General features: G+C 37.4%; 2 protein-coding genes across 4 annotated transcripts in view; one reads left to right on the top strand and one right to left on the bottom strand.

Annotated features, from left to right (window-relative positions):
• The window catches only part of LOC121313290 (collagen alpha-1(XIV) chain-like), a 78,509-nt gene extending 75,433 nt beyond the window's left edge, over positions 1 to 3,076 (top strand). The window contains exon 47 of one of the 3 annotated variants that reach the window (XM_041245672.1): positions 793 to 1,513. In XM_041245672.1, the coding sequence (XP_041101606.1) occupies positions 793 to 827 (35 nt within the window). In that variant the 3' untranslated portion in view covers positions 828 to 1,513. Of the gene's footprint in view, positions 1 to 792 lie in introns of all 3 variants that reach the window. The other 2 variants (XM_041245670.1, XM_041245673.1) reach the window with 2 other exon arrangements.
• Positions 3,077 to 6,904: 3,828 nt separating this feature from the next.
• The window catches only part of LOC121313291 (39S ribosomal protein L13, mitochondrial), a 46,002-nt gene continuing 28,080 nt past the window's right edge, over positions 6,905 to 24,826 (bottom strand). Inside the window, exon 7 of the mRNA XM_041245674.1 lies at positions 6,905 to 7,012. Coding sequence (XP_041101608.1) covers positions 6,988 to 7,012 — 25 coding nt within the window. The 3' untranslated portion in view covers positions 6,905 to 6,987. The remainder of the gene's footprint in view (positions 7,013 to 24,826) is intronic.

Genomic DNA, 24,826 nt, shown 5'->3' on the forward strand with positions numbered 1-24,826 from the left:
GCGGCACAACTGAATTATTCCACTGGTAGCAAACTGATCTGATCAAGTCATGTTTGTTGCAACTAGGAAATCCCCAAGAAGTTCTTAGCTATGTTGCTATTTTGTATCACAATGCAGAGCTCTAACCACACAGCCTTTATATACCCCTACCTGGAGGTCACCAAGTCTTCAGGGCAGTACTGAACAGCACTAAACAGTTACATTAGTTTGAGACCAATGATAAAGCTGCATATTGTTACAGAACATAGTAATATCTTAACATGTAAAAAAAAAAAAACTAAATGCCAGTGTATTCAAAAGTAAAACTACAGCATAATGACAACTGCAGGAAGCAGCAGCAGTAACAAATAATAATAAAAAAACAACAACATAGTATTCTGTAACACGTCAATCAAAGGGCTGTTTTAACTTTGAATGCTGGGTAGACGTGTAGAGATCAACCTTTAGAGCCAAATGTACGTCTGTGTGCATGCAATAGTAGAATAACTGAATGCACTTGAGATTACTAGCAGTGCTGCCCTAGCATTTAATTAATGTGTAGTACAGAGCCAAGTCTTTGTTGTCCATTTAGAGTTGTGAAAGGGCATTAAAGCACAGCACAGAATGGTGGGATTGTCTATGTAACTGTGAATGACTGTGATTAGCTGTAGGTTTTGCATTCAGGTGGAGTCCATAGTAATTTAGCAATGAGCTTGTTTGTGTTTTTTTGTTTGTGTACTGACCTGTGGTATGTGTTTCTCTTTGTTTTCCTGCCTTGTTGTTGTACCTCTGCCCCTCCCCTATGGGTTATAGCCGAAGGTCGAGAACAGTATGACAATGACTACTGAACAGCATAATCTGTGCCTGCTAAACACAAAAAAGACACCTAAAGCTAGATGAAGGGACGAGCAGCCATGTTGATGTCTCTTCATCCCATCCTAGGAAAAGTCATCAGTAACCACCACTACCGAACATTTTCTTTTTCGCCATCAAGTGTGTCGTATGTTTGTACACAACTCAAGCACCTAAAGACTTTGTACAACCTTTTAATGAAGTCCCCCTTTTATGTGTTAATTATCACACATTTTGCTATCACAAAGTAAATGAACTTGCACATTCCTCTTGCTTACTAGCCTCAAGTAAAATGTACATTAAATGCAGTCTCATTATTTCAAGAATCCCTTCTTTAATTTTGGTGAAGGGCTTGTCTAATCTTTGCATTCTATGGTGTTTCCTTGTATTTTGTACTTAGTCCTTGTTAGATCATTTTAATCTGATTTAATATTTATAAAAAATATAATCTGAAGAGACACATTAAGTGACCTAAATTATACAATTATATTCGTGAAGCTAATATCCTTAATAATGATTTGCTTGTATTTTTTCTGCCCCTCCCCACCCTTTGCTAACCATATGCAAACTCTGTATGGTGGTGGGTTAAGGTGGATATGGTAACCCAAGCGATCGAGTTGTACAGTTACCTCCCAGCTACCCCCAAACACATGACTCTTACGAGGAGGAGGAGGAGGAGGAGGACCCATACGCAGGGTATACTTCCTACCCTCAGCAACCCCAAAACCCCTACCCAGCACCCCGCCCAGTTCATCCTGAGACAGATACCACTGAGGTGAGGTCACCAGGAAGCTACCGCGTCTCCAGGAGCATCGCAAAAAGGAAGGCCAAGTCAACCAACATGACTCTTTAAAAGCTAAAGCATGCGTACTAACTGCACAACGGATATTTCGATTTGTATTTCATGCTGTAGTCTTAATGTGGAATTATGAAATGTTTACAGATTATTTACTGTAACATTTTGGATCATGCTGGTAAAGGACAAGCCGCAAGTGCCTAATAGTTTTTAAAATAAAATAAAAAATGAATGGTTGTACAAGTTTAACGTTTTTTTTTTTGTTCTTTTTCCCAAACCTGCATGTGGCTTAATGACTAAATGCAACAAGATGATTATATGGACACATTGTAGATTTTTGCAGTCCTATTATACTTTCTTGTGTAGGAAACCACTTTTGTATAATAATTTTATGATGACGTACAGTTTAGTTGTATTGGGTTTTACATGTTGACATTTCGCTACTACAATAACTTGGAATTTAGTATCTAAAGATCTTTTATAATAGCTAAGGTATTCTTAAGATTTTTTTGGGAAAACTCAAAATAGATAGAAAAAAAATAACAGTAATAATACAAATTTTCAGAAATAATCTGTTTCTCAGCTGTTTGTAACCATTTCAAAAGGAACATTTACATGCATTGCGAGTGTGTGAAATTCAGGTTCTTCAGTTCTGGCGAGCTTCTCTTACATGGTGACATCAGATGCTGACTTTGATGCTGTAAATCTTAACATTTAACAGGAATACTCCAAGATTACCAATAATAAGTGGTGACCAGTTTAATTTCTAGACTTTTGGTCAGGGTTTACCATGCTTGCAATAAACAGGGTATCTACAAATGTCGGGATTATCTACAAATGACAAAAAACAGGAAGTTCAGGAACATGTACAAATAAGTAATTTACATCTGTTAGTTTTGCTATTTAATTATAATTGTCAGTACAATAAACACATTCAGTCATTGTTTGTTTGTCCCTCACATGCAGGTACCCATTAAAAATCAGGAATACCATTTGAGCTAAGTTTAAAGAATCCATCAGGACTGTTTTTTTTGGCCCCTGGTATCCACTGCAGAAAACTGGTGTCAACATCTACATTTTAACATAATGCAGAACAGATCTTGAGGATATGCATTTATGTGTTTTCAATCTGTCTGATGTGTTGTCAGTTATGGCAATGCTTGTAAAACTTCCAAAAAAAAAAAAAAAAAAAATTCAATAAAACAAACTGAAACCTCAAAAGAATACATTACATTTCTTGTTTTTTTTTTTTTTATGTGAATGTATTTTTCGTTTGGGGAGCTTTCAGCAAATACTTTAAAATACCACTGGCTTTGTATACAATAATTTTGCCTATAGGTACAGTAGCCAAAAAACAAATAATAAAGGAGTGTACAGTAGAACTTGTAAAGGTATTCAGAATAGTTTTTCAAGCTAATCTAGGATTTATTTCTCATTTGTATAACCAATAAAAGAGATGTACAACTATAAATATTTGTACTATAGTTCTTTTTTATTGCATTGTATTTCAGTTGTGTGGGTGATGGTAATTGGGTTTGGGGTAATAACCCTAATACCTGTAGTATGTTACAATGTAAAAACACACCACACTTACATACCTTACATGTCATTAAAACAAACGGGATCATTTTTTGTCAGGGTTTCGTAAACCTAACGATGAGCTGTATCTACAACCTAGTGATTCAGACATTGATAGAGCAATGCTGAATACAGCAGTTGTGCTACCTTTTCTGAATGTAGATACATTTGTGTTGCATCGGTAAAAAAATCAAACTTGCTATGTAGCTGTTAGAAACTGGTATTTTTTCTTCTAAATCTTTACTCTGACATTGCTAGCCTCTCCTCATAATGACATTACATTAAGCTACAACTGAAGTTTGAAATAAAATGAAACTTTTTTTTGTAATCATCTTTTTTTTATTGTTGTACACAGATGCATCAAACAGAACATGCAAACATACAGCAGTTTCTATATTTATTGTCCATCAACCTCACACAATAAAATAAAACATAAAACACCTTCACCATCCCACCCCAGAGCAATGGTATCATAAATCGATCTCTTAGGTTTACCAGTAGTGAGTCCTATTTTGAGCTTAAACTGGTTGGCATGGTACAAGAGAATAAGTACCTAGTAATCTAACCTACACTGCTTCTAGGTTCTGTGTGTGATTTCTGTACCCTGTGGACCCCAACTAAAAAGGGATTCCACACCTCTTCAAACACCTGCATTATGTTTTGTATTTTGTGTATCAGTCTTTCATAGGATGCTGTTTCAGCTAAGATATTGTACCATTCTTCATATGGGATTTGGGTCCGATCTTTCCAGTGACACAAAATAACTCTTTAGCTGTTGCAACTGCCAGCACAATCCAATTAAATAATTTATCCTCCACCCTTCCTTCAAAATGATTTTTGTGTAAAAGACACAGTGCCGGGTCAGCGTTTACTTTTATCCCAATCACTGAGCTGTCTCTAGAACTTTCCTCCCAGACTCCAAGGTCTATTCATATCAAGATTTTCCCAGTCCTCCTGACTCAGTGTAATACCCAGGCCCAGCTCCAATTATTCTCCAACCATTAAAATCAGATAACCATTCCAAACATTGCTCTTTACCTAAACCCTCATATACCAGCTGAGCGTTATTCAAAAGAACACTCAACTACAAGACAAAAGAACTAGGGCTGTCAACTGATTAACGTTTTTGATCGGTTAATTTATGGGCATTAGTTGACTAACCTGTAGATTAATCTGTGCACATTTTTAATAAAGGTAGCGATATAGCGGCTGTCTGGCACAGTAATTTGAAAAATTAACAGAATCTTAAATAAATAAATAAATAAATAAATAAAATAAGCCCAATGGGGATTTGGTCTTTTTAAAAGCATTTATTATTATTTTAGTAAATGTAACACATTTTCACAGAACAACCATTCTTTTGGGAAACTGTAGGTCACATACCTGATAACACAAGATAGCTTAGCTGCATTTCCAACATTGGTTGTTTATAATCTACCATTTTGGTTTACCTTGCAACTGAGGCCACACGTGCTGTGTGTCTGCTTGTTTTCTGAACTCCAGTGCTGCTTCTGGGTGACTCAGCATATAACCAGGTAAGTGTATTGTATGTAATTTGATAGTTAAATCGTTGTTGCTGAAGTAACCCTGCCTTTAACAATTGTAATTTTAGCTTTGTAAACTGCTGGGCTGTGTTGAATCGTGAGGTTGATCAAGTGGACGTCGAATAGCGTGTCTTTTGGGTTTTAAAAAAGTTCGGCTCGCAAGTGACTTTGGGAAGACTTATGTTTTTGTGCTGATTTTGTTAGATATCCTACATTGCTGTAGCCAGTGCTGTTCCATATCGCCTTTTCTGTACAGAACAAAAGACAGTTCCAGAGTATTATTTTTTTAAACTGAGTTACCAGTAAGCCATGGATACCTTTCATAATTTGAATGTTGCAAGTATATCCCTTCCCTTCCTATGTCAGTTCAGGCATTTGTGGTGTATACCTTGAAAATTGTCTGGTAACCAAATCGACTACAGTGTCTCCATGTCTTATGACATTGTAGTCGATTTGGTTACCAAAAAAGCAATTTGAAATATTACTTTGAAGTTCTCAATATAATGGCCTCTATAATAAGCAATATCGCGTGAAATTCAGCTATTACACCCTTACTCTAGCATATTTATGCCCTGCCTCCTTTTACTCATGACTGGACACCTACATAACAAGGGGCAGATCTCTCCCATTGGTTAAACCTACTAGAGACCTTCAACTGTTTATGTCCCGCCTACACACACTTACGATGGACTGCTGTGGAGAAAATGCAGATCTTCAATTGGTTGATTTTATTTTATAAACAAAAATAAAATTCTGCACGATTAAATCGTAAAAAAAATGTGTCTGCGATCAACTCTTTTGTCAATTAATCAGTCCGATTAATCTGTTAAATCAGAGTAGCCCTAAAAAGAACAAAAACAAAGTGTGTGTACTTATAGTGTCAGAGTGTTCAAGATCCCAACAGCATCATAAGTATATTTTAAATAAGCAATAAATCATGAAAAAAAAATCCCATCCCAACATTAAACTTTAAACTCCAACAACAATACCTGTCCTAGTGCTAACTTGGGCAACATTATTATTTTATTAATGTTTTCTCCAAGTATCTATACTTCTATGATTCTGCTTTGCAACTAAATGTTTTCTTATTGGCATATAGCAGAAATAGCCTTTCAACATCATTTCACATTTTAACTTGCACATAATGCGACTTAAAATGTCTCCTTTTTTTCTTGTAGTTCCCCTCCAAAGCCTTGGAGCTGTGCTTATAGACAAATATACAAAAAAAAAACTTAAGACCGTTTGCCTTCCATTTAAGTCTTAAATGTTGTGTTTGTTTTCTTTATTTTTCTTTCTTTTTTTGTATTCTACTAGTATAACTTTGTTCATTTAACTTACAATGACATGGCACATCTAGCAGAACTAGGTTTCCAAAAATACATTGAGTAATAGTTATTTAAGCCAGTCAATTTCAGTTCTCTTTTAAAGTCTTAATGTTATCTTACTTGTAATGTTATCTTACTTTATTCTTTTTGAACGCTCCAAAGGGAGCACTCATGTGTTTCTACGACGTGCCATTGCAGTTGCATCTCCAGCCTGTCACTGAGTTGCCCCGTTCTTCACATATTCTTTGGCTTCCTCTGCACCTGTGAATCGTACAGGCTCTTTTTTTCTGTTGCAATCTTTAATATTGCTGGGTACAGAGTTCCTTTCTCTGCAAAGCCTCTGTGCTTCATCAAACTTTCTCCTTTTTTTTTCTGTCATCGTGACCATATTTTTTATGGTCTCCATTTTGTCTTCGATACTTGATGTGCGGTCCGTTACGATTCTTGAACACACATCAGACATTTTATTTTGCAGTTTCTACGCTAGTTTTACTTCATCCACGACTTGTATCACAGCCTGTAATGAAGCCTGTACCTTCTTTAATTCTCTGACCTATTACCGGATTTGTCTCCAATCTGCTTTGTAAAGAGGTCAGACATGTTTTCCCTTTCATCCTCTGTTGTTGCTGAAGGAGCAGAATATTTAATGCATTTGCTGAAAGACTTCTCTTTATGTTGGGTTTGAAAGTCTTATGCTGCAAATGCTCAGATTATATTGAATTGCTTATCGGTTACAGGAGCAAGTCACGTCCACTCACTCTGACATCATCACGTGACCCCCCACCCCAATTAAAATGAAACTAAATTCTAAAAATAAGAGAATAAAAACAAGAGAGAAGTAACATGGTTTATTTTATGGTCATAAAAGTCAACGTCAACCTCAATTCCTGAGTGTACAGTTAAGGATTCTGCATTATTTCATTTTGAAGTCTTCAGGCCTGTAAAAAAAAAAAAAAAGGATAAAAATAAAGTGCAGTAATGTTTCCAAAAAACATTTTAATATCCTCTTTTTGATGTTTGTAGGTTTCTTGTAGGTTCGTTGGTATTTTCACCCGTGTAAAAACTTCTAACTGTTTTGCTGTCTTTCTTTAGTAAGTAGAGCACGAGACTCCATAGCTTCACCACCACCGTCATTCATATTTTTGGTATGCTACAGTCACTTTAGAGCTGCAAGAGTCTCTACATAAAATGTGCAGTTTTACAGCCAAATCCTAACTAAACCACATTATGTGGTTTAATCCTTTAAGGTACAAGGGACATATGTGTTCCACAAATACCATTCTGCCAACTTTCTTATTTCTGCAATGAGGTGCACAAAACAGGATTTGAAATGTACGGGTTGGTCATCAAAATGATCAGATTCCTACTGGTACTTGAGTCATTCTTAAATGTATTTTAACAAGAAACTGTTTGAAAAACTGCATCCTTGTATACCATGAGGGGTTAAAATGGCATCACTGTTGGAATTGTAAACATGGTAAATAAGCAAAAACAACAATAAGCGAGTGACAGAGAACATTTGACAATGCAGGTTATGAATAGACTTGGATCTGCCAAAGACACCACAGTAACCATACACAGCAGCCAACACGAATGGCAAGCTGGAAGTGAAAGCATTACAAAAGGTACCTTTTTTGCTTTTCAAAGAGCTATTGTTTTATTGCAAATGCTTTCCATTTTAATGACATTTTGAACTGTCATGACAGATTACAGTAGGCGTTTGCTTTGTTTTCAGTCTCACTGCAGTTGAAGTTGACATCTCTCTGTAAAGAACGCAGAATGATCCAGCACATTTGTTCAAGGAGGTATCAATAATTAGGGACTGACAGAAAAGCTGAAATCCATCACCAGACTGACAATGCTATCATTCCCCAGTAATGGGACTGGAAGCTGCCTTTCATCATGCTACATAAACAATCCCCTCTGTAATACAAAGGGCTGGACTTTGTGGTTGAGATAATAACTCTAAACGGCATTTAAAAAAAAAAGATAAGGGCCACAAGAAGAGTGCAACTCTAGAGGCATGCAAAAATGATTATCATTAGAAATTAAATGACAGAGCTCAATGGTTCAAGCTACCAATTTAGTTCAAATTTCAGCAACAAGACAGACAAAATCAGCAATAAAAGGGTTTCCTCTCTATTAACCTCAGGGCATGGGATTGTCTTAAAATGCTGGCCGGGACAATATGGGAACAGATGGTAAACCTAGATGAGGGCCCCACGGCACAGACTGCTGAAAGATCATAAGTTTTAATATGGATATTACCCCCCAGAAATAAATGCTCTCAAGTGAAAAAATAGATAAACCTTTTGTCCTCACAAACAACTTTTGACACCACGTGTGAAATTGTAATGAAGTCTTTGACACACCGTTTTTCAACTAACAATTTAAGCATCTGGAAATTCAGCAAAGCTCCCCTAAACATGGTTTCCCAGCAGCTATAATACACTACTAAATGTAAATGTCTTACAACTTTAAAGTAAAACAAACAAAAAAAAGAAGAAAGGCAGTTTTATTTGCAAAAAAAAAAAAAATACTCCCCAAATATTTATATGGACTTGAAATATTTAAATATGGTCTGGCAAGCAGCTTCACTCTGTTGCATTACAGGAGCTGAATGTAAATCAACTGAAGTCTTAATAAGCCACATGTGCTTCTTGCTTGGCGTGAGACAAGACAAGAAAAACTCTAATTTCTAAAGTTCCTGGCATTCAAGACCAGCTGACACAACTTTTCCAATTCAAATAGAATGTTTTGAAATATGACTTGCGTTTGCATCTTACCCCACAGAGCGGAAAGAAAAGTGTCTAAAAAAAACCTAAACAGATTTATGGGTGACCACTTATTCATGCCATTTATCAGAATGATTTAGGACAACATCAGCATCTGTGTTTTGCCTGACTCCACAGTAAAGGAAATACATTGACAAGAATCTCTAATGTAGACCAATGGAACCCAATTTAGGTTAAACAGCTTTATGTAGGACCATTCTTCACTGCCTGCAGTGGTTTGTACTGGTCACTTTTTGTTCCAGAACCCCTAGTCACAAGCATAAGCTTCCATGACCAGATTGCCCTAAATCAAAATAATCTGCTTATTCAAAATAGGTAATATGTATTCAAATTAAATATTTACTTTCTGTCTTATGTCCTTGCTATGGTAAAAGCCGTAAATTTGTCGACAATATCACTTATATGACATCATACTAAAAAACATATTATGTTTAAGAAATATCTGTTTAAGATTTATCTCAACTAATGATATATATATATATATATATATATATATATATATATATATATATATATATATATATATATATATATATATATATATATATACACACACACACACACACACAAAACTCAGAAATGTAAATACCTCTGTGGTCTCAAAGTTCTCAACAGACACTAAATTTCAAGTATATCATGTACACCAGAATTAACGGTCCCTCTGCAACACATACTGGATGTAATAACTACCAAGTTTGCTCTGAGTGAGGAATTCCATAAATGTGGTACAGTACTTCTGGAGGTTAATGATTACACTAAGACCTCTGGGGTGCTTCTAAGTTAAGACGTCATCAGGATGTGATGACTAAAACAGAACATGATACAAAGTGAGCCCCACCTTACCACATTTTTTTGTTTATTTATAGCCCCCCCAACACCAGCACAACAGCAAGAATTATAAGCAGGCTTGCAACTATTTGATTTTTATTTTTTTGCCAAATCGACGATTAATATCGATGTTTAATTTAGAAATAATCTTTATTTTTCCATTCAAGCAGAGAATTGGTGAAATTGACTGTTATGCTTTAAAAAAAAACACAGGCTTTTTACGCCATTGACGTCTTATTTAGTGAAACCCCTTTAACATATTCAATATGCAACAGAACCATGGTTACCAACATCTAACTGAAATAATGTTAGGTCACAGCAGAGCTATACCTTGTATAGAGATAGGTCCTTCACAAATTAAAAAATTGTTTCAAATAAAACGTAGAAAACGCAGCACATAAAAGTGTATTACACAGACTTTTATAGCATACATTTATGAGTAAAAATAATATGCACAGGACAAAACATTAGATATGAATGATAGCCATTCAGAGCGGAGACGGGACAGACAGTACGTAGAAAAACTACACAACTAGAGATGAAAAGAAGAAAATAGTGAGTGGTTTACCAACGTTTATCCTATAAAAATGTTTTTCAGTAAATGTTTTTTGGGATTTCGACTTTTAAACGAGCTTTACCAATTAATATCGAAAAGTAACTATAATTCATATCCTCATGCGTGGAAATTGCGTTGTAAAATGAAGGGGAAAGTTAGTTTATTATCATAACCCTGGTTCCCTGAAATAGAAATGTACCCATTACCGCATGGGTATTTATCCTTAAAGACCCTGTAACCTGAATAGATATAACAAAGACATGCCCTCCCCCAAGGGCATAAATAGACTGCATGCACAGATCTCAATATCATTTTTCCTTCAAGACTGCTGCAACCATAGATGCAGCAAACTTGAAGGTTAATGGTTACATTTCTATTTCAGGGAGCCAGGGTTATGATAATAACCTATTGTTCCCTATTAAGTAAAAATGTCTCATGGGTAGAAATACCAAAGCTGTTGCAAGGCAATTATTGCAGACAACTGGAATGCCACAAGGCTCGGGCCTTGTGCGTTACCATTACCGTAGACAACTGGAATGCCACCTTGCGCGTTACTATGAGGAACCCCAGTACTAATAGCTAGGGGTAAAAAATTGAGGGAGAACTTACCTCTATGTTTTTGTTGGAAGGATCGACCCGGAAGTCACCATCAACACTCTACTGGATCTATGACCTTCAGCCGATAGAACCACGTAAAGGTATGGGGAGTGGCTTGACTGCGTCTGTGATCCATTCGGATAGCCTCTGCTTAGACAGGGCTTTACCATGGGACTTAGTGCCGTAACAGACAAAATATTGTTAAGACTGCCTCCAAGTCTGTGTTCGGTCCACATCATACGCTAATGCCCACAGCGGACAAAGCGTATGGAGCTGCCACTCTCTTTTAGACTGGAAAGCCTCTGATTCCACAGTCTGGTTAATGTGGAATGCCAAGATAGTTTCCGGCACAAAAGCAGGCCTGTTACAAAGCGTAACCTTTGTTCTGGCTTCTGCAAAAATTAAGCAGGCTTTTGCAATTGAAAATGCTTGTATCTCACCCACCCGCTTAGTGGATGTGATTGCAAGCAAGAAAGCTGCTGTCAAAAGACAATTACTTCAGCTCAGCTGAATGCAAGGGCTCAAAGCGAGGCTTCACAAGTGCTTCAAGCACCACGTTAAGCCTCCAACGAGGGACAATGTCCTTCATAGGTGGTCGAAGTCGCAAAGCTCCTTTTAAAAACTACCACACCAGAAAGCTGAGCTCCAGTGGAGACTGAATCACTTTTGATATTGCAAGCTGAAATAGCTGCCAAATAGATCTTTAATATAGATAGACGGGATTCCCCTTATCAATAGGTCCTGCAAAAATTGCAGTATAACTGCCCTGAGACAGGTCATGGGGTCAAAGCCCTTCACAAGCACTACATCTGAAAACATCCCACTTGAACCCATACAAGGACAGTGCTCTGGCATTCTTCAGGGTGTCAATAACCCTGCCGGAAAGGCCCGGATGGCTCAAATGTTGCCATTCAGGGGCCAGACTCAGAGCCCCAGACTCGATGGGTAGGGATGACAAAATGTCCCCCTGCGCCTGACTGAGCAGGTCGCAACATTCGGTCAGGCTCCATGTCTAGCTGCTCAGGAGCTGCATCAGAACTGGAAACCAGAGTCTCCTGGGCCTGTAAGGAGCTACTAATAGCACCTTGGCCCGGTCCTCTGATTTTCTCCAGAAACAGCGGGAGCATGGCAAGTGGTGGGAAGGCACAGAGCAGCTGCGTCGGCCACTGGTATGCAGGCTGAAAAACTCTGCTGTTGAACCAGGCTGGAGAGGGCACTGAAAAGCTTCAGACAAGTGTCCATTCTCTGCACCCTGTCGTCTGCAGGGTGGAGCGGGAGTCCAGACACACTCCCAAGTAGGAGGCTGTCTCCGAGGGTTGAGCTGGCTCTTTGCACGATTCACCTATAAGCCAAACCAATGAATGTGGTCTGTGGTGAGTTCCGCATGGGCCTTTGCCTGTACTGGAGACTGAACACAATGAACCAGTCGTCCAGGTAATTGAGTACTCTGATGTCTCAGTGGGGCCAGTATAGCCTCTATGCACTTCGAAAAGGCATGGAGAGCTAGAGAGAGGCCAAATGGCAAGACCCTGAACTCATATGCTGTTCCATGAAGGAGAACTGCAGGTACTAAAGTGCACTGGTTTTTATGGGGACAACCTTGGTCAACCAATTGCCTGGCCTGAATGACTGCAACTTAGCTGTTGCATCGTCACATTTTGAACCTCCTTCAGATCAGAACAGGTTGACCGGCCTGAGGTCGGGGATCGGTCTGAGGCCACCATCCTGCTTGGGCCTGGAGTAGAACCCGTCCTCCGATTGGAGGAGGTGTACCAATAAGAATAGCCCGTTTTTTGCAGCAGAGCTGCCACCTCACTGACCCACAGGACACTGCTGTGGTATCTCTGACTGATGCAGCAGCCACGCCCCGAGACAGAGGGGGACCATGCTTGAACTGCAGTGAGTAGCCAGTTTGAACAGTAGTAAACACCCAGATGTCTGTGGTGCACTGATGCCAATACCCCAGATGGCTCCCTGAGAAGGAGTCCTGGACCTGTGGCAGCAAAAACCTAGAGCCGCCGCTCACCTTGTGGTTTGGCCTGAGGCTCTTGCCTCTGCACCGGGAGGCAGTCTGGCTGCAGGAGCAGCTGGCACAGGGATAAAAACCCAGGCATATGCAATAGCAAGCAATGTACAGTAAAAATGTACATTTGCTGCCTCTGCTACTAAAGACAGTAACAGGACTGTCAACAAGGCCTGCTTGGTACCAGACTGGAATGGGAACACCGGTCGGTAGCGGGCCAGAACCAAAAAGAACAGAGCAAACTTTGCCCCCATCAGGCTAAGCACTAGCACAGTACTGTACAGTAATTTTGTACGGTACACACGGCACGGTGCAGTGCACGCAGCACAGTGTTAATTGGGACATTTCAAGCTATGTACTCCAGCTGCATCCACTATATGAATCTCACACAGGAATAAACATTGGGCAAATGTTAAATTCAGAGTGGAATTTGGCAAAGCCTAGACATCAGATTGCTGTTGAAACAGATAATGACAGAAACATGGGCATAGCAGTTAATGAATGTGGGCAAACTCCTCATGTCAACTGTTGTGCTCACACTGTGAATCTAGCAACTGAAAGAAGTCTGCAAATTGCTCCCATGGTTCGATTGTTGGGATGAGTGTGCAGGATTGTTTTTTGCGCAGGATTGATTTTTATCACCGTAGTTCAACTGCTGCTTCTGTACAGTACAGTAATGTAATTAATTGAGTTGGTGCAAATCAGGTCTTATCAAACTAAGCTAGCATAATGTTCACAGTATAATCTAATTTTATTTGTATTACTATTATGAGCAGTTCTATAGTATCTGAAGAAACTCCTTATAGAGAAGGTATATAGTAGACAGAAAATATAGGTACAGAATGTCACATTGCCGTTTGTGTACTTGGGTAGTCAATCTTTTGTTGGTGATTTTAATACATGCATCACTATACTGTACTTGAATTTAAGACACAGGCTATTTTTTTTGAGGAGCAAATCTAGCAATTGTGTGGATTAGCAAACTGTTTGGCATTAGACTGTTCAGTGACAATGCGCATACCAGCTGCTAAAGGGCTGCACTTTGTTCAATCTAGTCTCAACAGACTCTCCACACATCCCAACCTTCATTAAATTCCTGTCTGTGCCTTCCAGCCAAGGCAGACTCCCCCTGCTTAGCAATGCTTTGTGGCACACAAGCACAAAGACTACACTGGATGACTGAGTGTTTTTATACACAGCATCACAATCAGGCAAAAACTTTGGGAGAGCATCAAAAAGCATTTTGTGTTTCTTACTATTTTTTTTTTTGACATTGTTAAAAGGGAATAATCCCCCAAAAATCTGTTTCAAAACAGGGGTCTATGCTTCCAATTATATTGTAAATATTGGACCCATAATTAATATATGTTCCCATTTCCAGACAGGATGCTGGATTTTATTTTTATTTCTTTATTTCATTTATATAGCACCTTACATCATAGACTCCAAGGTGCTTTACAGAAAACATAATACACACAGCATAATAAAACATTAAAATGGCATTAAAAAAGATTAATAAAAGTAAATATTATATGTATATTAAAAATAAAAAAAACAGTAATGATAAAAAGACTATAATAAAAAGGCCTATGTATATAAATAAGTCTTAATCTTGACTTAAAAACAACAAGACTCCTAGCTTCTCTGACAAAAAAAAAAGGCAGCGCCTTATAAGAAAAGGCCCTTCCTTCCATATTATTTGTATTTACCCTTGGAATAACCAAGAGCCCTGCATCCTGAGGTGCTAATCCATTAAGGGCTTTATAAGTAAAAATAAAATCTTAAAATCAATTCGAAACTGCACAGGAAGCTAGTGTAAAGAGGCCAAGACAGGAGTAATATGTTCACCTTTTCTGGTTTTAGTTAGAATTCATGCAGCAGCATTCTGAATAAGCTGCAAGCGAGACACCAAATACTTTGGAATCCTAGAAATAAGTGCATTGCAATAGTCGATTCTCGATGAAACAAAGGCATACATTAGCCTCTCGGCATCAGATACAGAAATAATAGATCTAAGTTTAGCTATATTTCTCAAATGATAAAAATAAGCTTTAGTAATTTTCATAATATGGGACTGCGGAAGGGTGGTGGGTATTTCACTGACACACGGGAGACAGAAAGGTGTGCTTGAAACACTGCACAGGTGCCCGGTTTTATTAATGCACTTTCTTTTAATTATTTTCAGCCCACAGAGGGCGCTGTTGTCTGTGGCCTAAATACGGCCAACAGTAAACAGGACCGCGGGTTTACCAATTCAGGTAGACAGTCAAGTGCACGTGCAAGTGCTAAAAATAATAATCTAAAACAGAAGGTACAAAGCAAAAGGGAAAACAAAATACTTCTAATCAAAACTACAAAACAAAGTCGCTGCACTTTTCAGCGTTTCACCAACCGTCGCTAGCCGTACGGCTTGGGTATCCGTCCTACATTATGTGGTTCCCTCCACCTATACATTATACTTTTTCTTTTCATTTGTTTGTTTATTTCTCTTTATTTTCCGACCCTTCTCGGTCCTGGAGCAGAGCTCCTGCTTGCTCGTAATTTTGTCTTTCAGGGGAAGAGCTGAGGGAACCGCAGGACATTATTTTATAGGGCTAGCAATCCCCCAAGACCCGCCTCTCAGTCGCTCCGAGAGAGAGGGAGAGCCCACACACCCTCTCTTCCACCTCTCAGTGTCACTGCCATGACCGACAGGCGGATATTGTAAGGCTGCTGCCCTCTTCCTGCAGCACTATGAATTCACCAGCAGAGTCAGCACAGACCTCTCCCTGCTACAGGGCTCAAATGATAAAACAGGATAAAAAATGACCCCCCCAAATTTCATGCTTCAAGTTTTAGTTCTGAGGAAAAGCTACTAAGATCTATTTTATATAAATCAACATTGCGAAGATCAATTTTATATAAATGACCTTCGTTTAATCAGAATTCAACATCAGAAAATTATGTGACATCCAACGCTTCATGTCCGCAAAGCAAGCAGCTAATAGCACCCCAGTTCTAATAGTCTGGATTGAAAGACAGGTACAACTGAGTATCGTCAACGAAACAATGGAAATTCACTCCATGCCTGCGGATAATATCACCTAATGGCAACACATGTAATGAAAACCACAGGAGACCTAAAACAGAACCCTGAGGAACACCACAGACAACCTCTGACAAATCAGACTTCATCTCTCCAACAGAAACGTACTGAAACCTATTAAACCCACTAAACTCCCAAGCTGATTTAACAGAATGGAATGGTATCAAGATCAAGAAGAATTAAAATTTAAGGAAAGCCAGATGGTCCATTGTAGAAGGTGTCTGTAAGATCAGATATCTAATGTCAAGAATTGTAATTTAAAAAAAAAAAAAAAAAACTCTGAAAATGTAACCAATATTAGGTAGAATTAATAGAAGGTGGATTAACAAATGTATCTATAGTTGCAAAAAGAAATCTAGGATTTAAAAAAAAAAAAATTTCCAATCAGGTCAGAATATTATACAGATCTAGCCTGGGACAAAGCCTTCTTATATTTAACTTGGTGGCTTTTTCACGCAAGACAATGAACATGCAGTTTGGAATTCTTACATCTGGGTTCTAATTTACGACTATCACATTTCAGTTTCCGAGTAAAATCATTAAACCATGGAGTGCAGGGTTCTTTTCAGGCCTTTTCAGCCGAGCAGGCCGCCAGGGAAAGTGGCTGTCGCTGCCTGGCTGAAAAAACCCGATCCGCACGTCTTGCAGATGCTACTGTCTGTGCCTTTAATAATAAGAATTGATTGCGCTTCTAGCAGACTAGATCAGTTGCGTGTTGCCGAGTGAAAAACATATATTGTCTTGACACAACATTTAACCAATCAGAGAGTTGAAGAGGCAGGTTTTCTGTGTTAAGCACTTTGAGAGGCTAAAACATTAAAAATGACTGCTAAAAAAAATAACCAATTATTTTCTAAGCAAAAACAATGACAATTAATGCAGGGGATCAAAATAAGCCGACGATCAGCACAATCCACCCCCTAATACTATACTTGCGCCGGCTACTTTATTAAGAAAATATATTATTAAGATTATTTTGGGGTATTATTATTAAGTCCATTTTTTGTAATATTATTGTACTGTAAGGTGACATATATAGTACATAATAGCTATACATATGCACCAAAAAAATAAAAAATAAGTATATTCCTTTAGTTGTGACATCGTAACAATATGTACCCAGGTGCATGTTAGAGATATTGGGGGTTCATTTACAGCGGTTGTACGCCTTTAAGAAGAAAGGCATAATGAGATATCAGCTGTTGTCAGCTGACATACAAATGTTTAAGTGCAGAGGTGTTGGATTATTACACTGCGGTTTCATGCAACAGTCACGATGGTGACCAAACGTGTGTGAGTACTGTTGGGTTAAAAAAATGGTTAAAATGAACAGTTGCATTAAAAAATGTAGACTAGAAAAAACTAAAATAGACCTGCATTAACAAAATGCCCTTAAAGAAAACAATTTAAATGAAGCAATAAGCGCAATAATTAGGCTAAAAAGGAAGTGAAAAGGTTTTTTTTTTTTTTTGGTGAACTCCAATAACCCTGCATTATCGTTCCCCAGTCAAATCGTTGAGTGCCTAAATAAGCACGGTAATTTACCATAATAAAAAAACAGTAATGAAAAAGAAAAAGCATAACATAAAAAATCACAACCAGATATAGTAAATGAACGACAACACATTATTTAAATTATTTGCCGTATTATATATTTAAGGTAAGGCAAGTTTATTTTTCCGTTAAAAGTGCTCCCGGCTATAATGTTCTGCCACCCGGATGTACAGAATTCCTAGGGAGAACCCTTGAGTGCTTCTTTTGGAAAACACCCTCTGTGTATTAACTGGAGCTATAGTATCAAAAATGTTAGTCATGGAGGTGTGTGACAGAAATACAATGATTCCTTGTTGTAAATCACCCTCCCGACCTGTGTGGGCACTAACAGCAAGAACAGAGTTCCTTTGACTGGCTGGCCTTTCCCAGGGTTCCGACAACGTGGCAGCCACAAATTGGAGAGGCGGTTGCTCTTGTTTACGAAGGGATCATGTGCGACAGCATAAAAGGGGACAGAGAATCGTAATCTGTTCCTTCGTTTTGGTGTATGTAAATAAACTGAGAAGTACTGTGAGAGACCCCATTCCTAAAGTAAAGTGTGAGTGTTTTGTTTATTTTTGTCCTGTAATTGTCTTGTCTTGCTAACACAGTTCCAGAGCTAGGGCCAGCACTAGGGATGTCACAGTATCAAATTTTGACGGTATGGCAACCGTCAAAAAATATACTACGATTATCATTGTCTCGCGGTATGATGTAATTTTTTTGTAATCCATTTTTAAATGGCTAATTAAAGAAATACACTCAAGTCAAGTAATTTTTTTAACAAGAAAAATAACTTTAAATTAAAGTTTTAAAACAAATACAACACACTGGTACTACAGTTCTATCAGGCACTGCCTAACTGGAAGTGGTGTTCACTCCAGCTCACACAGGCTCAGCAAAATAATCCTGTTTCTTTTTGTTTTTTTTTTTTTACTTCAAATTACTGTGGAGAAACATCAAAATATTAAAATTTTCTGGGCTCAGTCTGGAACAATAGGGGGTAAGGATGTGACCACTGCAACTGAATACCCTCTTCATCTTTATCAGTTTGGGCAGCATTCTATTACTGGTCCATGCTGCTCATGATCTTTGCCGTTTTCAACTTGTATATCATAGAAGCACAGTGTTTCTGCGTTTTTTAGAAGTATAAATGCTCTGGTAAACATACACAGTCATCATATTTTGAAGGTTTTTGTTTATTACCGCGGCTGCATTTTATTAACAGCAATAGCGGTTGGCTGAATATGTATTCAGTGTTTGATACATTTCTTACCTGCAATAGAAAAACTAAGGAAAATACAAGGCAGAAAGTCCAAAGCAACAGAAAGTTAGAGTCCCTTTGGATCATTTATTTATGCTGAGGTGGGAAGTAAATAGTAACGTGATAACATTTACAGTGCAGACTATATTGTATTATTTATAATGACTTTGCCCAATACAAAGCAAAAGATTCCCAAATAATACTACCTTGATTCTTTGCATCCAAGTTTTACGAATGAACTGTTTGGTTTTCTGTCTCTGCAATTTGTCAGTCCCAGGCTGTTGTGTAAAATTATATATTAAGTAAACAGGAAATGTGTTAAGCTGATTATTCTGCCTTGTATTGCAACTGTGGTACCATTCATTGAGCGAAACTTGTAAAGGGTACTGTAGCTGAAACCTCCCGATAGAAGGAGTACAGTTTCAAAAAAAGTTTGAGTTAAGAGAAGCAAAGTGTTACTTAGCAACAGCCAATCGAGTGTGTTTTAAGACAGGCAGTGCCCACAAACTGATCTCTCAGCAGAGTGCAAAACCTAAATAGAAGACGGTGCCTGCAATTTTTTTTTTTTTTGGACTGTTATTGTGGGTCAGATATTGTGTTTAACAGTTGGGACTGCAATCCCGTTATTGTTTACCCCGTGCAGTACACATTGTTGTGTACTGCCAGGGGATTATTGTTTAGGTCACCAGACCTGGAATATAAATAATAAAGTTCAGTTCCAAACTGGATTACAAGGCTCTGTCTGTTTAATTACCGCACTGCATCACTCTTGCACCTCTTCCCACTCAGCCAATTTGTCACAAGGTGTTACAGGTGTCAGCTAACTAATTTAATGATACAGCCTCAGCAACCGGCAATAAATTAAAAGCCTCACAAAACTCTGTTAATGAGTTAACTACTTGAGATTTAATTATACAAGCCTGGCTCTTTACAATTAAGGGTAGTTTAATCTCAAAATGAAATTGCAAGATAATCAGAAATAGAAAGGTCAGAAGTTACTATATTTTAAACATCTAAACCACGAGAAATCACTAGATCTAAAGTATGCCCACGATTATGAGTAGGACTTCTAACATGCTGTACATAATTTAGAGAATCCAATAGCTTAAAAAATTCTAAACCATTATAATCAGTACCAATGTCCACACTGATATCGAAGACAGCCAATAAAAAAAATCCTATCACAGTTAACAGACACCATAGATAAAAAAAAAAAAAAAAAAAAAAAAAAAAAAAACCAACAACAAAAAAAAAAACACCAAATACAGCACATTTTACAATATTAATCCTTATCTAGAATACTTTTCTTCCCTGCAAGGATAAATACCATGTCATGTTATTGATCTTCATCCAGTCCTGTGGTGTTGGTTAGCAGTTTTACAATCACCCACTCACCACCTTGCTCAGGAAATTAACTCAACTGTTGTACACACTAAAGATACTAGCATAATAGATCTGTACTCCCAACCATCAAACATGATTCATTCTTTAAGTCCATAACCTCTCATTGCACACGGTATCAATAGCACACAACCTATGTACCCCGTAAAGGATGTAATACTAATCTTATGTTCAAAATACAGCAAGTGAGTACACATCCAAGATATTTTGTATATCTATGGTAGAAGGATGAATGCCTACTAAAACTAAAATTAAAATCAGGTTAGCTTTTTACGTTAAATTCAGAAATAAGGATCATAAAAATAAAAATCCTTAAAATAAGAAAAAAATATTTACCTCAAAAAACTCAAATCTATTCTGTAGACTCAGTGAAATTTGGGTATTTGGTCAATTATCTTCATACTGGAATCAGATGTGCTGAAGCAGCCAATTACTGCTACCAGACTATTATTAACAGCATATGGAATTCAGTTATAGATTAGATCTCCAAATTCTCTATAGATGAATAAATCTTCATGTTATCAGGATAACATGCTATTTACTTGTTTGCAGTGCCAGGGGCCTACTTAAAGAGAAGACAATCATTGAAACATGTCATATGTTCAACCACTATGGTCATGGGGCTAAACCACAAGAGGGATCAACTACTTTAGCCGGCAAATTTGTAAAATCGATCGTGTTTTGTTTTGAATTATTTTTGTGTCTGGGAAACTTGCCCCACCATAATATGGAAAGATCAGCAAACTATAGAATTAAAGGCTACAGTTGCAGACAAAAGTATTTGGGCTAGGGCTGCACTGATAAGATTTACTTGGCTAATATTGATAGCTGATGGTTATCTACACATATCAGCCAATAACGATAGGATACCGATAATAGACAGTACAGGTAAACTGCTAGAACAAGACATAAGGCCTATAGTTAAACTGTTTTACAATTACGAATGTTAAAATTAACAGATATCGTTTACTTGTATTTATGACAAAAACGAACAGGTATTGTTTACTTGTTGCATTTACTTCAGAAAATGAGTATAAAGAATAACGTAGTATTATATTGTGTGCTTGTCTGCAATTTATACATTTGTTTTACAAGACACAAAGATTTGCATTTGTACTGGTAAAAACACTTCTGTAGAAAAAAATATATAATGTGACATTTTATATAGCCACTTGCTGTCAAACATTTCGTATCATAACTTCAACCTATACTGTAAAAATAATAATAATAATAATAATAATAATAATAATAATAATAATAATAATAATAATAATAACAATAATAATAAATTAGCTACGCTATATCAACTACAACAACGTTTGTTAATTCTTATTTTAAGCATACACTGCTTAACAATGCAGCCAAATTTAAATTGTTCACTTAATCAAAAACAAAAAGATGTCATGAAAATATCTGGTTACAAAATTCAGTCAAACTTGAATTTGTTACTAAACAAGACGACACTGTAATCAAGTCCAGCTTCAAAATGTCGCCTAATACAACCACAACCGATGCAGAGTAAGATAAACAAAAATAACCTAACTCCTTGGAAGTTAGGGAGAGATTGTTGTCATTGCTGCTGTAGTCTTGGTTTTAAAAAAGTGCTTGTCAGCTAAACTGTTTACGTTCAAGAATTTGATCAAGTGAGCTACGGAGGAGGACCTGAGGTGATGTCAAGCTGCCAAAGATAGAGACAGACAGAGCAGAGACATCGCAGAGGCAGTTTTGTAACTAACCGTGCATCGGTGCTGAATTTAAATAATAATTTGCCTCGTTAACACTTTTTTCTCACAAATAATAAATACCCCTATATTTATTACAGTTTTGCCAGCCTGAAACCAGCTGCAAAGCATTTCTTAGGGTGAATGTTAGTCTGGTAACTGAATAGGCTACATGTACTCTAAACTACGAATAATAATAATAATAATAATAATAATAATAATAATAATAATAATAATAATAATAATAATAATAATTTAAACTATCAAAGTTATATAGGATTCAATCTATTTTTTTTTAAGCATCAGAATAATATTTTACTCGCAGTTCATCCACGTATTTACTGCATTTTGGTCACAAGTTACACTGCACTAGAAAAATGAGTGTCTGTGTTCTTGTGTCATACGCACGCCTGACCAAACATTACATTCTGTGCTGGAAGAAATTCAAGCATGACTGTTGGTGTACATTATAGGCTAAAATAACAAAAACTGCCGATAACCGGTTGTGTTTATTTCCCCCTATATCGGTGCCATGACGATAGGCTACAGATTATTGGTGCACCCCTAATTTTGGTAGTTAAAACAAAAATCACAAAGAAAGTGATTTCTATAATTTTAAATTGTTCTATTAAAATATATCAATTAAATTAATATAAAAAGTAGAAATTCAGCTTTATAATTAAACAACATTATTACATAACATGCATAAAATGAAAAATAACATGCCAAAACTAATTTCATACTTTGACAAAAGTATTTGGGCAAGTATTCAAGTCTGGCGACCAAGATGATCAATCCATAACTGTAATTTTCATTTTTTTTTTTTTTTTTTTTCTTTTTAGAAATTCTGGGTAACAAATGAGAGTGCAAAATGTCTTGATATTCTGCAGCATTCATTGATCCTTCTACAATACAAAGGTCGCCAGTGCCTGAGGGAAAAAAAAAAACAAGCCCATATCGTCACACAACCTCCACCATGTTTAACACTGGGCATGACAAACTTTTCTTTAAATTCTTCCTCTAAACATACTGTTGCTTTCTTGGTGAAAAAAAGTAATAATTTTGGATTGGTCTGATCATAAAATATAGTGAAGAAATCAGGTTTTTTCAGAGGGGGGCGACAGGGTGTGTAGGGAGAAATAATAGTCTCGAGGTAAGAGGGGGCAGAAAGGTTGAGAAAGTGATAGGCAAGTACAGGAGTTTTGAATTGATGCAAGCTGCGACAGGGAGCCAGTGGAGGGAGCTGAGAGGCGAGGTAGAATGAGAGAAACGAGGAAGGGAAAAGACAAGGCAAGCAGCAGTTTTGGATGCGCTGGAGCGGACAGATAGTGGAAGTAGGGAGGCCAGCCAGGAGGGAGCTGCAGTAGTCAAGGCGGGTCAGTACCAGGCCTGAACTAGGACATATGCTGATTGATATGTTGTCAAATTATGAAATTAGTTTTTCCATTTTCTTTTTATTTTTTTTTTGAAATGTGGAATTGCCAATTGTTTCTCATTTTCTCCCCAATTTGGTAATCCCAATTACTTTTTATTTCAACCCAGCTCACCGCTGCCACCCCTGCGCAGACTCGGGAGAGACGAAGACGGACACACGAGTCCTCCAAAACATGTGCTGTCAACCGTCCACTTAGGTGAAGAAAGTGAGACTCCAGGCGGTACGTTGGTGACCACCTCAATGTCGAAGCCTCCTGGAGGACCATCAAGACCCGTTGAATATCCGTCCGGCACGTCCTCTGGTCGGTCAGATTAGTCACTCAGAGCCCTCGTTTCATAAAAGTAAAATTATATTACAATATAATTTTAAACAAGAAAACATATTACGAGCCTATTTAGAGATTTTAATAGAACAAGAAAATTATATATTTGAGATCTGAGCCCTCTTTATACATTGTAAAATTGTGCAGTATGAGAGTGACTACACTTTCCAGCTTCTTATTCTACAGTCACAGACAAAAGTATTTGGGCAGTTAAAAAAAAAAAATATATATATATATATATATATATATATATATATATATATATATATATATATATATATATATTTTTTTTTTTAACTGCCCAAATACTTTTGTCTGTGACTGTAGAATAAGAAGCTGGAAAGTGTAGTCACTCTCATACTGCACAATTTTACAATGTATAAAGAGGGCTCAGATCTCAGATGCTTTTTGATTTGCAAAGACATTTGGAATTTAGCTATTAAGCCTTTGCAGTCCATTTATTCAGCACTTGTCAGGCACACCAGGTCCAATTTATTTTCACATTGTTTATGTGCTGTTTATTTATTTATTTTTTTCAATGTAAAACAGGTTAAAAGGCATTGAATCACAAAGGTACGCTCAGTACTGTAACTCCAGCCAAGCGCCACCCTTTGTTCGCTGTATTTTTCACATGCCTCTTTATAGACGTGCATACTGATAAATTCTCTCCTGATCACTCATTTTATCACCAAACTCCTCAATAATGCGATCCAAGTCATTATTGCATTACTATAAAATCTCTGCAAATGTCTGCGATATTCTTTGAGCACTGGGTGCAGAAGCAGCTATCTCCTTTGTGTTATCTCCCATGTTATCTCTGTAGTGCATGGGGCTATGAGATACACCCTTTTTTTTCGGCTTCATACGGCTCCTATTGGTCTCACTCGGCCACTGAAAGGTTTTCTCGGCTTTATCTGGAGAAAAAAATTAGTAGAGACCTGTGCTTTGTGTCTTTTTGATGATGTCGGACAGCGTCCGACATCAGACTGGAAAGGGAAAATTGGAATGTCGGACCTGGTCTGACATAGGACTGCAAAGGGTTAAACATTAATGCCTCTATAGTACATAAAAAGCACTGAATTATTTGTAAACATGAAGTAAAATGGATATGTCAAAAAGATCTCAGATCTAGAGGTTAAAACAATGAAATGGTTCATTTCTAATGGACACCACCTGCATTGGAACTTTAAGA

The sequence above is a fragment of the Polyodon spathula genome, chromosome 3 (assembly GCF_017654505.1).
Source record: "Polyodon spathula isolate WHYD16114869_AA chromosome 3, ASM1765450v1, whole genome shotgun sequence".
Lineage (NCBI taxonomy): Eukaryota > Metazoa > Chordata > Actinopteri > Acipenseriformes > Polyodontidae > Polyodon > Polyodon spathula.